General features: G+C 35.9%; 1 protein-coding gene across 1 annotated transcript; it reads right to left on the bottom strand.

Moving 5' to 3' along the window:
• Positions 1–1,058: 1,058 nt before the first annotated feature.
• zgc:162592 (uncharacterized protein LOC561993 homolog) lies at positions 1,059–12,702 on the bottom strand. Its single transcript, XM_051651206.1, has 2 exons — positions 11,895–12,702; positions 1,059–1,446 (listed from the first exon to the last, which is right to left on the bottom strand). Exons 1-2 carry the CDS (start codon positions 12,700–12,702, stop codon positions 1,118–1,120), a joined length of 1,137 nt encoding a protein of 378 aa, XP_051507166.1. The 3' UTR covers positions 1,059–1,117.
• Between the last annotated feature and the right edge of the window lie 3,705 nt (positions 12,703–16,407).

The following is a 16,407-nucleotide window of genomic DNA, read 5'->3' as shown; positions in this document are numbered from 1 at the left end:
GAAACTCAACCTACAAAAGGCTTACTTTGCCTAGACTCTACAATCGGGATAGAAGAATGTATTTTGCATCTGTATCAACACAATCAACATTTGTAAAATTAATCACAGTGCCAAACAATGAGTGATGTAGATAGTAAATAGGCTTTGATGCTTTATTTTACAACAAATTGAAGTCTTAACATTATACATACACTTTTATAAACAGTATAAAAAATTTATTATTTACAAAAACTTTAGTAATAAGTCTTTTTTTCTTATAGCTGTATAACACCCCTAGGCCATTAATAGCTATTTTTATGCATGCTTATGTAACTGCCACACAAAGCTTAAATTCATTCCCGACACCTTTGAACAATAATATTCTGTAACAAGTGCTTAAGATAAAACAAACTTAAAATTCAGATTTAGTTTGATTTTACAACACTTTCTTTCGCTAAATTTCACCCTTTGAGCATGACCACTCTAATTCAGCATATACTGCAACAATAGGGTTTTCTGGGAAAATATTTACACACGAGCTGGGTCATGCTGGTCTTATAATATTCCTGCATAGATAGAGAATACCTGACATTAACAAAAAAGTCAACCAAGTTGGACATAAAAATGAATGTTTACTTCTGTGATGCAACCAAAATGTCATGAAACAGAAAAAGGTTAAAGCCAAAAGGCATCGTTGATCTGACCTTTACATTATGTACCTAATTACCTCATATTTTGCATAAACTGCTTATTAAGATTTAAAGGTTAACCTTCCTCAGTTGCTTGATATCAGGTTTACTAGATAAGAAAATGTTTCAAAGGCTCTCATCACATGTTTAACTTAGAATGGCATTCAACAAATCTTTTTGTTAAGAAACATGACATTTTCATGATGGTAATACATTTGGCCTAAACAAATGTGAGATTGTGCCATCAAAAAGTAAAAAGGCACATATGGCCATTACACTAAAAGAGAATGAAGCTATGGACAAGAGCCTTTCAGAATAATACTTTGTGATTAAAAAGTGTATCTGTGTAACATCTGACCAGGCCTTTTAAAGATATAGGTTGCTTTCATAATGCCTCAATTTGAGCAGATCTTTTAAAACTTCATGAGATCAGCATGTTCAAAGGATGCTTAACCTGGTTGTGGTTCCCGGATGCTGGTCTCAGTTGCCATGAGCATGAGTAGAGTACATGTGGACGACACGCTAGAAAAACGCTCATGAAGAGAATGGTTACCGTTCCATCCAAGAACCACTGAGGACTCTACTGAGTTGATGCAACCAGAATTAGTGTCAGCACCAGGACATGGTCCTAGACATAGTTTCTGAAGGACCAAATGGAATTTCCTTCTAAAGCTATGGTTGATCCAGAAGTAGAAGATACAATTAAGGAAGCCATTGGCGGTTGGTAACCACACTGCAATAAACTCTATCCACTCTGGGACACTACTGCCTGAAATGGCTGTAAAAAAGTAAAACATGTATTAGGACGGATACTAATTATGTCTTTTACAACTTATAGTTTGAAATGTTAGCTTCATTGTAACATGCACAAAGTTAATGACATTTACAGAGCCAAGTAGCCTATGCAGGTGTTTAATGAGTGTAGTTTGTTAGAATTCTCTCATATACAAGCTTAATAATATGCAGAGTAAATTTTATGCAAGTCACTTTTTAATGGCAAGTTAATTGCACCTAAAAGCGAAACACTGTGGTGCTACCAAAATATTCCTGTTTTTTGAGCATCTGTCCAGCCCAAAACAGCAACATTGCCTCAACCAGTGGATTGAGTTTGAGGTAGACTATCTGTTTGTTCAACCAATGGGAGACGTTTATTTTGAAAGTTTATTTTCATTCCATCATTTAAATCACTCTCATGTCACTCCAAACCCATTTGATTATGCTTTCATGGAACAAAAAAAAAAAAAAAAAAAACAAAAATTCCCTTTATGACTTGTTCACCATATTACAAAGTCTTCTGAGGCCATATGAGAGTTTTATGTTAAGTTTCAGACCGAGGTTGATTTTTACTGAAAATTTTCCCCACTGCCATTGCGTTCAAATCTCACTCACACTCGAGTATATTTAAACTCTGCCGCCTCAAGGCAGGTTGCGGCATGTTTGACGTCAATGATATCAAAGGTCACTGGTTCTTGCACCATTTCTGAATTTTTAGCGAACATGAATGAGACAAGGTGGAGGGGAAGATTTTAAGTAAATAACAACTAGGGTTGTGATACGAGAACAATTCCATTTTTTTTTAAGGAATAGTTCACCCAAAAATTATAATTTTCTTATTTACTCACTCTTATGTCATCTCAAACTCTGATTACTTTCTTCCACAGAACACAAAGATATTTTAATGGAAATATGATGTCTGTTTGTCCATACAATTCAAGTGAACGGTGACCAAATTTTCAAGCTCCAAAAAGGACATTAAGCAAGCATTAAGGTAATCTATAAAACTCCAGTGGTTTAATCAATGTCTTCTGAAGCAATCTAATCAATTTTGGGTGAGAACAGAACTTTTTTACTGTAGGGGAGAGCAGGACACAAACTAGTGCGGGGTTAGTTGTAACACATGGTTTAAACGTTTCCACACACTGGTCAGACGAAACTTAATTTGTTTACTTGTTGCCATATCAACACTGTGTAGAGAAATAATTGCGTAAAAATTCAAAAACTTTTTGAATATATTGCCAAAAGTTCATTTTACAGTAGTAAAAGTAAAAATTCACACAAAAGATAATTTTCATCTCCGATTTGAGTGTTTATTTAAAACGAGGTAAACTTGGTATGATTTTAATCTCCAATCTGTTAGCTTGCATAGTCTTTTCATTCTTAGCTAGCCAGCAGTTATATGGGACACCCATACCGCCTATGGGACACGTTGTAACATTTTACTCGCCCCCCCCAAGTATTTGTATTCATGAAACAAGACTACATATTTGTACCAGACATGTGTAAAATATATGTGAAAAAATACAAACACTTTGAACCCCAAGTGCATTGACACAAACTTAAAACCAAAAAGCATTAGTTAATGCCCCACCATCCCCTACATCTTGCCACTGCATTCTCTAGGCACGATCATGATTTCAAGCTCGATTACACTTCCTAGTGCTGAACGCTAGTTGGTGCTAGGAAGTGTAATCGAGCTTGAAATCAAGATCACCAACGAGACTGCTGATGTCAAGATTTATATAAAATAAAGGAGCTGTTTTTGGTCTGTTCTCACTCAAAAATGATTGGATAATTTGTGAGAGACATGGATTAAACCACTGGAGTCTTATGGTTTACCTTTATGCTGCATTCAAGTCCTTTTTGGAGCTTGAAAGTTTGGTCACCATTCACTTGCATTGTATGGACAAAAACTACAGTTCAGTAGTCAGGGCACTGCCCAGGGAGTCGGCCAGTTCTACTGTCCCAATCGCAAAATCATTCAGTGCGCTGAAGCTTTAATTTCCTAAAAATTCCCTGTATGCACGTAAAAACCAGGGACCATCGTTGCTCACTATGTTCCCTTACCTGAAACATTATCAGGTCTTCTGAAGAATCTCAAGTCGTTAGAAAATGAGTGCAAGTGTAAAATTAAGTCAAAGCCTTATTTTCTCTTTCAAATAGATTGTTTGTAATATCTTTTATCCATTATGTGCATGAAAGGGAAACAATCTTTTAAACTAGAGTTTTTAGAAGATAATGCTACTTTTGTATTTTTATTTCATTTATGCCATTTATCCTTCATAATAACACTGTATGTTTTAATACCTACCACTATATTTTTTTATACAGAAATGTTTGATTAATAACAGCTGCGTTTAAACACGCAACCTCATTATCATGTTGCAGGTAATTGAGTCATAAGTGTCCCAATGTTTAGTGCATAAACACCCTTGTTTACTCACTTTGTGTTCACGATATACTGATTCACAACATAAGACGCACCCAAAGTATGAAGTCAAGTGTGGCAATATTTGAAACATTTAAATTCTTATTGAATTATACTGTATTGGTATTCGGTTCTTGTGGGAGTCATGTAAACCAACGGATGAGGATCTGCTTTTATGGTAGAAAGAAAATGTGAAGCGGTACAAGAAACACAGAATCTTAGCCCCTAGTTAAAAATATACCAAAATGTATTTAAAATACATTTATTTCATGATAAGTATACTACAAATACATTAACATATCTATGTACTAACTGAAAGTACCATGTAATTGCACTTATTTAATGCTTTCTTCAAATGCACACAGATAAATTTTGATCATTAAGTGTTAAATTAGTATAGCTTTTACAAATGCAATTAGAAGTATACACTAAGTTAAAATATAGTGTACTTCAAGTACACTGGTTAGGTGCTTGTTTTCATTTACAACTTGTTTTATGGTTCTACAACTTGTTTGAACAGTGTTAAAAGCAATTGTCATAATGTTCATCAAGCACAAAAAAAAAGATGGAGGTCAAGTGACGTCATGCAAGAAGCAGACGTGTGAGTGACCAGCTCTTAGCTACATTTTTTATTATTTTCATGTTATAATTTGGTGAAATTTGATACACCCAGTTACACATTTGCTCTTTGAGGTAAAATATGGCAAAGAAGTCAAAATCCTCAGGCTCTGGAGACATTAAAAGACACTTACGCGTTCAGGATGAAAGCCCCGACAGGCCTACAGACCGGGGACTCGATTTAGAATGCGCGGCAGGAGAGGAGATCCAGCATCAGTTGTCCAACATGTCGGTGATGTCGACAAAGGTCCTTGCTGACTTAGAGGATCTCGTTGTATTACGTCGATCGATTACGAGTTTTATTTATTATAATTTTTTTTTTTTTTTTTTCCCTATATATTGAACGTTGTCTTGTTTTATGTACTATTTGTGTGTCTGTTTATATGTGGGTATTTAGTTATTTTATATTGTGGGGGGGGGGGGGTTAAACAATTAAAAATGTATAATTTTGTGGTTAATTTATTTTTGTCTGTCTTGGAATCAATAAAAAAATGTTAATAACAAAAAATAAAAAAAATCAAATGCTCAAACTGACTACTCAAACAGTCACTGAAATGCTCAAACGGACTACTCAAATGATAAATCAAACCGACTACTAAAACGAAAAAAATCAAATGCTCAAACTGACTTCTCAAATTATATGCTACGTCAGCCATGTGCTGTGTCAATCAAGACAAATGGGCGGGGTTTACCGGCACAGGGGAGAAGACTGGAGTAGGCGCGAAACGTTCATTTCTGTGACAATCTTTTAATTAAAATCTGTTTCATGGACTCAAACACAATTCAAAACTTCTATAAGATGCTGAAGCGGAAACTGTTCCTCAGCATCAAAACACGGAATCAGCGCCTGACTGATGGGGACCTGTGCACTGACCGTGCTGCCATGTTTGTGACCTGAATTCCATATACCTTCAGTGTGCTGTACTGTGGAATGTGACAAAAGCTGGCAAAATTATGGTTTCTTATTTATCCATCTTGAAAAAGTGATAGTGCTGACAGTGAATTTTTTTTATTTTTCTTTCAATAAAGTTACATATTTAGAATAAATAAATAAATAATAAAAATATTAGTAATGACTTAGAAATATTTTCCTAATATATATACTGTATATTTTAAAATATGCCATGTCTGTTCTGAGAACTTTTAAGAATGCATATTTAATTTGCATTTCAACATCGTGTTATCAAATTATCAGAAAACAAACCATTTTATAACTTGGACATCTTATAACAAGAGGTTACTAATTTCTGGAAACTTAATTTAAAAATTATAATTAAAACATTATTTTGAGTATTGTTTTTAATTGCACAATGCACATTCCTTAAAACATAAGAGTGATACTAAATTTACATGTGCAGCAGTCACCGCTCCAGAACCAGTTTTGAAGTGGGAGCCCCTCAAACAGGCTGGTCGTGACATCACAACAACATTAAGTAATCAATATGCAGAGTGTGTTGTACACCCAATTTATACTAGACCAGCTACCAAGATTTTCAACATCACGGTGATTAGCTCTTTATCTACATAAATATTAAGTCAAAAACTGTCCCCTTACACAGTTCGAATGTTGATCCAATCAAACTAAAAAGATTGAAATCTGCTTCCATGGAGAGAGACTGGTTGTGTGCTTGTCATTATTTTCAGTTAACACAAACCTCTGCTCAAACATTTTGTTCAACAAAATGAAATGCTGTCTGTTAAGCCATTGATGATTATACTACTGGAACACTGAATTGGTTCAACTGCGTGTTCTTGTGTATGGGTTCCTCCTCTTTATGCATCTATTAAATCAGTCTCAATCAGTCTTTTGTTGTTTGTGTCTGCATTCAACAACGTTACACAAGTACAGCATGCTCTGTGTTTTATACCATTTTTAAAGCAGCATATTGCATTCAACATTGTGTGACTTGAAGAGTTAAAGTTATTTCACCATCCCCAATAATAGTATACAAAGCAATATTTGTTAATTGTCCTACTTTGTCTAATGTTGCTGACTTTGATCTTCAATATCAATCTTGTCTTACTTTGAATTAAGACAGATTTCCCTCTTGAAAGAAGAATAAACAAAAAACCAATAGAGAATTTAAAACACTGTTAATTTGCTTAACATTGTACAAACAGCATATGGTCATTCTACAACTATCACGCAAGTCATATCATGTAAGTTATAACTACCTAGATAAACATCTGGACTTATAATGCTGTATAACGGAGCATCTTATTATGGTTCTACACACGACTACAAATAACACAGAATGGCAGTGACAACTAGCTAGCCAGCATGCCCTCATCCACTTTTACTAATTTATGGCTACTAGCCGCAAGTTAGATACTTTCGGTCCAGGGGCCGATTGCACCAGCTATTCGTACGTTACAACTTAGCCTAGTTGTGGCATAAATGGGCACCAAGTCACAATTTACGCACTACTAAATATTTGAGCGTTGCATCGTTAAACTTAGGTAAGACGTAACCCTACGTATAAACTAAATATTTATTGAAGCCTCTGACCAGGAGTAACAGATGGAATAAAAAAGCAGACTGATATTTTATGACATCAATGAGTGTTTTGCGTGACAGGCTTCAGTCCTTTCGACATACAGTATATGATGGGTTTGGCATTTACACTCGTTTACTTTTACGAGAGAGAGATAAAAAAAACCTTTTAAAAGGCTCTTCAGCATGAAACCGTTCTAACGGTGCAGTTTTCAGGGTGCGTTGCTCCGTGTCAAGTTTCAACACATTCAAAATATATATAGGATATTAAAATGAATAAATGTCTATTTTTCCAGCCTGTTGTATTAGTATTTATCACCCCTTATTTATTTTAGATACAGTTCCTATATATTATTTACACAGGGCAAATATACTATTTATTAAATCTACTTTCATTACGTATCATTTTAATGGGGATATAATTTATTACAGCTGACAGTTATGCGAGCAAACAAGGTTTGTACATCAACCATAGCGAGATAAAAAGCCCTTCATTTCAGCTTAACACCTGTGTACAAATTTGAAGACTGCTTATTGGATAAATAAGGGTAAACGTCATATTATGTGACTATGCATTACTTTACGGAGAGCTTACGACCTACTAGTAAAGTCTTGCATTAAGAACAGGTGGTGGAACCAAATTAAGCACTGACTTTGTTACAAAATAACTAGTTGTTACTAAGCCCTTAGGGTGAACTTTACGTCCCAACTTACGTGAGAACTTAAGCACAGCTGGTGCAACCCTACCCAGGGCCTTTGTAGATCAGTGATTAGATGGACCAATCAGACGTCTGCATTTTTTCACTTTTCTTTGTGCAAAGGGCAAAATGGCACGATTACCTATTTTAATAAAATGTCAGGTGTTAAATCTACATTGAATTCCAGTGCTTTCCAGGCATATACTGTAACATCTGTTGATGTTTCTGCTTGGGGACTTGCTATTGGCTGTTGTGTTTGCATAATTAATGAGGTACATCCGTTTAGATTTTGGGGACTGTTTGGGGGTTTTATTAACTAACATTTAAAAGTAATTGGGGTTTAAGTTATGTTTCGAGTTCAGTTTAATGTTAAATATGTCATTTTATGTTATGAAAAGATGTCATTTTTTTTTTAGCTACCCTGGGTGGGATTAGTATTGCTTTGAGAGACATGTGCGATCCTGTGAGAGTTGATGATTTGCTAAGTGCAATTATTCAGGGTTATCATTGTTGATTAACAATGTTATAAGACTCACTATGTTTGGTTCCCAAACTTTCTTCCCAGTAAAACCCAAGCTATAATACTATTAATGCAATTGCCAGAAGTACATATATTAAATGCAAGCTGAAATTCAGTTGTGGTGTGGGCCAGCAGTATATTATCAGTATAAAAATAATGTCCAGCACTCTTACAGAGTAATAGAGTTGCAATTGTAATGTCACCAAAATACATACATTCACATGGAGTCAATTCTGTGCATTTCACAAATGAAATACAAGGGTAGATATTTAAAGTGTACTCAAGTTCCATTTTAGCACAACCAAGTATACTTAACACATCTTTAGTTGCACCACAGCACTGCTTTTGGCAAACTAATGTGCATTATGCACAAAAGTGCATTTTTTTTTTTTCCAAAAAGAAAGGATAGTTTGTTGAAGTTAGCTTATTCTTGGTAACGTTTGTGAATAATAATTTAAAAAAAAATAATGAACATGTCATATATTTAATATTTTTGTGGGTTAAAGTACTTGACTAAACAAATTACTTGAAAATTCCCATTCCTAATTCACATCCCCAATAATGACCTAAATTTGGGGTTGTTCATCACACAAAGCTATTCATTATCTGCTTCATAAAACCTATAAAGCTAGTCACACAACTCCTTTTACATCCTTTAGTTCTTCTTCAAACTTGACAGCCTTTTGTCACAATATGCTGTCGCTAGATGAAAGCAGTTTGAACATTCTTCAAAACATCTCCTTGTGCGTTCCATAGAAGACAGAATGTCATATGGGTTTTCATTTTTTCATTGAGTTATCCCTTTAAAGTCGGCATGAAACGGAAGTTGCGACCAACTTCCGTATTGTGACGTATTTCCAAGTGAAACAGCTCATCGAACAAGAAAAAATGTATGGCGGGGATTTTAGTTTATCCATCATTGACTGGATTGTGAAAAGTGGGCGTTGCATAGCCAGAGGAAGATCTGAATGAGAGTTTGCAGGGGACACACCCCTACCACCACGCTGCTCGAGTCAGAGCTGGTAATTGGTGAAACTGAGCAGCAATCTCAACACATTTATGATCAAACTGACAACATAAATGAATGATTACTTCGCAGTCTTGGCTTACGAATACGCTGTAACCATTGAAAAATTAGCGAGTAAAAGATAACCATATTTTAACGTTTTGAATCACAATACACTAAATATAAAGGGGGAAAATAACACTTACTCGTGCTGTGCATCCCAAGATCACTGCATTCAAAAATATAAACTCCAGAGGCATCTGAAGCGTTGTATTCATTAGTGATCACCTCAGCAATTCAGGTGTGAAATGTCTCGAACACAAACACAAATTCGCCGTTATTCCTCCAACTCAATCGAAATGTAAATTCAAGCCAGCCAAAGGAAGCCAGTAACCAAGGAAGTTTGCAAGGGCATAGATTTGGCTTGAACATTGTGTGTGGGGGGGGGTTTGCAGTGTGAAGCATTTACACAGATCATGGTATAAATAATGGGGGGGGGGGGGTTGTACTTGATTATTGGAAAGGGTTAACCCCCCCCCACCCCAGAATCTACACCCCTGGGTTAAGGAACAGTAGTTTTGAAAATACACCCTGCCATCTTCACCAACATGCAATTGATGCTTCATTCAACTCTAAGCAAGGTTGTGGTATTTATAAGAAAGGGGCGGGGTTTAAGCGGACCAAATGACTGGAGAAGTCCTGCATACAGTGGTGTGAAAAAGTGTTTGCCCCCTTCCTGATTTCTTATTTTTTTGCATGTTTGTCACACTTAAATGTTTCAGATCATCAAACAAGTTTAAATATTAGTCAAAGATAACACAAGTAAACACAAAATACAGTTTTTAAATGAAGGTTGTTATTATTAAGGGAAAACAAAATCCAAACCTACATGGCCCTGTGTGAAAAAGTGTTTGCCCCACCTGTTAAAACATCACTTAACTGTGGTTTATCACACCTGAGTTCAATTTCTCTAGCCACACCCAGGCCTGCTTACTGCCACACCTGTTCTCAATCAAGAAATCACTTAAATAGGATCTGCCTGACAAAGTGAAGTAGACCAAAAGATCTTCAAAAGCTAGACATCATGCCGAGATCCAAAGAAATTCAGGAACAAATGAGAAAGAAAGTAATTGAGATCTATCAGTCTGGAAAAGGTTATAAAGCCATTTCTAAAGCTTTGGGACTCCAGAGAACCACAGTGAGAGCCATTATCCACAAATGGCGAAAACATGGAACAGTGGTGAACCTTCCCAGGAGTGGCCGGCCGACCAAAATTACCCCAAGAGCGCAGCGACGACTCATCAAAGAGGTCACAAAAGACCCCACAACAACATCCAAAGAACTGCAGGGCTCTATTGCCTCAGTTAAGGTCAGTGTTCATGACTCCACCATAAGAAAGAGACTGGGCAAAAATGGCCTGCATGGCAGAGTTCCAAGACAAAAACCACTGCTGAGCAAAAAGAACATTAAGGCTCGTCTCATTTTTGCCAGAAAACATCTTGATGATCCCCAAGACTTTTGGGAAAATACTCTGTGGACTGACGAGACAAAAGTTGAACTTTTTGGAAGGTGTGTGTCCCATTACATCTGGTGTAAATGTAACACCGCATTTCAGAAAAAGAACATCATACCAACAGTAAAATATGGTGGTGGTAGTGTGATGGTCTGGGGCTGTTTTGCTGCTTCAGGACCTGGAAGACTTGCTGTGATAAATGGAACCATGAATTCTGCTGTCTACCAAAAAATCCTGAAGGAGAATGTCCGGCCATCTGTTCGTGACCTCAAGCTGAAGCGAACTTGGGTTCTGCAGCAGGACAATGATCCAAAACACACCAGCAAGTCCACCTCTGAATGGCTGAAGAAAAACAAAATGAAGACTTTGGAGTGGCCTAGTCAAAGTCCTGACCTGAATCCTATTGAGATGCTGTGGCATGACCTTAAAAAGGCAGTTCATGCTCGAAAACCCTCCAATGTGGCTGAATTACAACAATTCTGCAAAGATGAGTGGGCCAAAATTCCTCCACAGCGCTGTAAAAACTCATTGCAAGTTATCGCAAACGCTTGATTGCAGTTGTTGCTGCTAAGGGTGGCCCAACCAGTTATTAGGTTTAGGGGGCAATCACTTTTTCACACAGGGCCATGTAGGTTTGGATTTTGTTTTCCCTTAATAATAACAACCTTCATTTAAAAACTGCATTTTGTGTTTACTTGTGTTATCTGTGACTAATATTTAAACTTGTTTGATGATCTGAAACATTTAAGTGTGACAAACATGCAAAAAAAATAAGAAATCAGGAAGGGGGCAAACACTTTTTCACACCACTGTATGTCACCAGTGAGAAGTCTGTAATTTCAGCGGAAGATGGAGTTATTACATTTTGATTGAAGATTATGAAGTCAAAAAAAACAAAAAACCATAAAACACATGCATGGATGAATCATTCACAATAAGATCAATCACATAAAATTTTCATTTCGTGCGGACTTTAAGACATGCACATTTGAAACTTAAAGAAAATCTTTGGGACATATGAATCATGCCAAAGACTTGACTTGACAGTGTTTCAGATAAAGCGAGTTGAAAGTAATAGTAGATGAAAAAGACTGGGGTGAACATCTCTGCACAGTTCTGATGGCACACACTGAACATTCACAATTATCATTTGATATGAATAAAGATCTCACCATTGTAAAGCATGATCACCATGCAGGGCGTCCAGCAGGTGTAGTATACCGTCATGACTGGTACTAGAACACGTAAGGCCACTTTGGGTCTGTATCCTCCTCCCCAGCTGTGCTTCCTCAACCTTAACCTCTGTCTCTTGGCGGCTATCCACAGACGCAGATTACAGAAGGTCATGATAGCCGAGCATGGGAAGAAGATGAAGCCCGTCAAAGAGAGTGAGTACGTGACGTTGCTGGAGTAGAGGGGGTTGCACACGAGCGATGCGCGGGAAAAGTACACTTCAATGATGCCCGCCGGAAACGAGATGGGTATGAGGAGAATTGGCGGGAATATCCACGCGAACGAGATTAAAAACAGCGCGCGTCTCCTGGTCAGCACGGTGGAGTATTTCAAAGGGTAAAACACAGCTATGTATCTTTCCAGACTTATGGTTGCTAGTGTATACATGCAAGTCGAATAAATGGTTGCGTTGAAAAATGCTACGACGTGACAGAAAGGGTCAGGGCCCTCGTGATATTCCTTCATGAAACTTACGCACAGATTCAGCGGCATTATAAGCAGTCCGAACGCCGAATCGGCTCCGGTGAGCGATAAAAGGAAATACCGCGAGTTTCGCGACCAGCCCGATACGGCTGACGCAATGACCATCACCACAGCGATGTTCCCCAAAGTTATCATCACTCCCAAAACTGATATTATTCCAATCTTAATGGTGCGGTGAGCCTCCAGGGTCCTGTGTAGATCCGTCTCCGTGACATTGTACTCAGCATCGGTTGATGATGGTAAAGAGATGTTGATGCCAGACATATTGGCATGTTACAGTGGATGACGCATGGCGATTTGAAAAATCGTTATTTTTCCAATCGTTTGGAGAGTGTTTTAGCAAAGCTCACAGAAAGCAACCACAATCTAAATGGCAAACACACAAAGAAAGATGAACACCTGTAACAAATCAAGCTCAAGAGTCACATGATGCCATCGGCTTGAGTGCCCTTAATTATAACATCGCAGGTGGGGGGCGTTCAGACAGAAAGCGCAGAAAAGCGTCGCTCCTGCGCGAAACTCGGTTGCGCATGTATATAGAAAGGCAATTGGGGAAACTGCGTAGTAGGCTAGTCCAGTTTTTATAAGTGTTAAAATAGATTGGCATGTTTGTAGCATTGAACCTTTTATGAACTAGGGTTGCCACCCAACCCGTAAAATACGTGATCGTCCCGAATTAAAGATAAAATCAATCAATACTGAATCAATACGAGACGCGATTTGTCCCGTATTTAAGCTGGTCAGATGGCGTCACGGTGAAATCGTTCCAGATCGCCAATTTAACATTTGCCTACAGTGGGTAAGGGACCGTCTAAAAAGTCCACAAATGGTGGTAAAACTGGAGTTTTTTCTATGTAAATGTTCAGTAAGATCAAACAATGTATGAATACAATCATAAAGACAAGTACAGGTGAAGGAAAAAAATAAACAAATAAAATAAATAAAAAATATGCATAAACCATCCAAAATCTATACATAAGATAAAAAAGACAAATAATCGAAAAAATTCAAATAAATATATTTTTAACATATAAATGATGTATTATATATATATATATATATATATATATATAAGTCATTGGTCAGGAAAGATCTCATTTTAGCATATAAGAAAGGATATACAATTTTTCTTAATAATGCATATTAATTAAGGGGCCGTGATCTCCTGGCTATCTGGAAATTTGGCTATCCAAAGATCCAAAGCTTTAAAATAAATAATAAATAATAAAGAAGCTGCTCTATTAAGTAATATAGAAAATCTAATTAAAAAAGAGAAGCACTCAGAATCAGAAGCAGTCCAATTAAAGGCAATGCAGTTAGAACTAGACCAATTATATATGGAAATAGTTAAAGGAGCCTTCATAAGATTAAGAGCAAAATGGATTGAGGAAGGAGAGAAGAATACAAGCTATTTCCTCTCCCTTGAATAAAAGACATTTTAAGAGAAAAAACATTTCAGTTTTGCGAATCAATAACTTGATCTCCAAAAACCCAGCAAAAATAGAATTTGTTACTAATTTCTATAAAAAATTATACACCCCCAATGTTCAGGCAAGTAAATGTGAGTCTTACTTTCAACAGTTTAAGAACTCTATACCCCAAAGTAATGAAGAACCTAAATGAATTTGTGAATCACCTATAATTTTACATGAGATCGAAGAAGCACTGAAATCAATGAAAAAGGGAAAGTCCCCTGGTTCTGATGGCCTCACTTTACAATTTTTTGTCCACTTTTAGGAATTACTAGAGCAGCCTTTATTTTTAATGATTCAGGAATGCTTAGAAATGGTGCAATGACTTCTACCATGGAACAAGGTTTGATTCCTCTCATTCAAAAATCAGACAAAGATATATCCCTAATCGATAATTGGTGACCTATTATACTTCTGAATTTTGATTATAAGCTGATCACAACAGTATACGCCATGAGATTAAAACAATGTCTACATCAAGTTATAAATGAAACACAAACTGGATTTATGAATGCACGTCATATTAGTTGTAATATCCGACTTGCTTTGGACCTTATAGACTACATGGAGGAAGTTAATTCAGATGCAATCATTTTATTTCTCGACTTTTATAAAGCATTCAATCGGTAAAACACCCAATTTCTTTTCAAATCTTTAGATGCCTTTGGATTCAGGGACAAAATTTATTAATGTTGTACAAATGCTGTATAGAGATAATAATAGTTGTATTATATTGAATTTGCATACATCTCCAAGGTTTTCTATCCTTCGTGGAATACGTCAGGGTTGTCCTTTAAGCCCCTTTTTAGTTTTATTTGTAGTAGAAATTTTAGCCATCGAAAATTTGTACAACAAGAGCTTCACTGGTCTTAACATCTTTAATAGGGAGATTCGAATTTCACAGTTAGCGGAAGATCAATTCATGCCAGTTTTGAATACAATCAAAGCCTTTTCTATTGCCTCTGGGCTCAAACTTAATTTATCTAAATGTGAAATAATTTGCTTATACAAAACTTCAGAAACCCATATTGACAGTATACCGATTAAAAATGATGTGAAATACCTAGGAATTCATATATCAAAGAATTTGGTTAGCAGACAGCATTTAAATTTTTCATTTAGATTAATTAAAAATAAAGCATATTTAACAACTGGCTTAAAGAGCTTTATCAATCTTAGTCTTTTTGTCCAAGGCAGATGTATTATCCAGATTTGTGTATCCATCCTTACATGTTGACAACAAAATCTCAAAAGAAATGAATAGAGTATTCCTTGATTTTATTTGGAAAAATAAAATGTTCTTGCAAATAAAAGATGTGAAAGGGGGGCTCGAAATACTTAATTTTGATGATATTAACAACACATTCAAAGTTAACTGGTTGAAAAGATGTTTACTTGGCAATGACACTTTATGGTATTTTATTTCCAATAATATCTTTAAAAAAATTGGTGGCCTCTCTTTTCTGATGAAATGTAACTATTCTATAGGCAAATTACCTATCAAATTGGCTCAGTTTCACCAGTAAGCTTTGTTCGCTTGGAAGTTATTGTACAATCACAAATTTTCCCCCCACAAGACTATTCTTTGGAATAATGGTGATATCAAGACTAAAAACAGGTCAATGTTTTTGGACAAATGGTTCAGTAAATATAATGCTTGTTGCAGACTTATTTCATAGTAAAGGTGATCTGTTTCATATGAGGAGTTTATGAAGATTTGTCAACACCCTGTTCCCTTTAAAGGATTCCACTCCGTTATAAAAGCCATTCCAATTGGTGTAATTTTTTTTTTTAATGAAATCTTCTTTAAGTTATGAGATATACCATAAACAATTGCCCCAACTGTCTTTGGAAGGAGTCTCGTTGTTGAGAAAAGTGTATTCGGCAATTATTACATTCCAAAACTTCAATTTCCCAAAGAGGGAAATTCTTTTGGACTTCTCTTATTAATAATATTTTAGTTCATTTTAAAATATTGCACAAAATCTACCCATGTAATGCACTTCTGTCCAAGCACTGTGATGTGAATGATGCATGCACTTTTTGTAAAAGCGAGAGTGAAAGTGTTTTTTCTGTGTAAGATTTGATCTTTTTTCTTTTTTTTTTTTTTTGGAGTGAATTGAGTAATCACTGTGTTTCTAAAGTAAAATTAAACTATTATGAAAACAAAAACAAGGCTTTGGAGTCTACTGTTAATTTTCTTATTCTTGTAGCGAAATATTACATTCATAAGCAAAAATTATTTTAATTGCAGAATTTTTCCTGGAAACTGAATATTTAATCAAGTCTTTGAGGGTAATTAATAATAGAAAATGTATACCTTTTCTTATGTGCTATGATGAGATCTTTCCTGTCTAATGACTTATACGTTTCACTGTTTTTTGTTGTCTCAGTGAGTGCATTTATGCCCATGTATAGAATGTTCAAATTGTACAAAATGTACATTTTGTGTGAATGTACATGTGCATTTTTTATGTTTTGCCTTAAAAGCAATTAA

Source organism: Myxocyprinus asiaticus, chromosome 2, assembly GCF_019703515.2.
Source record: "Myxocyprinus asiaticus isolate MX2 ecotype Aquarium Trade chromosome 2, UBuf_Myxa_2, whole genome shotgun sequence".
Classification (NCBI taxonomy): Eukaryota; Metazoa; Chordata; class Actinopteri; order Cypriniformes; family Catostomidae; genus Myxocyprinus; species Myxocyprinus asiaticus.
This window is presented reverse-complemented; position numbering and strand designations above follow the sequence as displayed.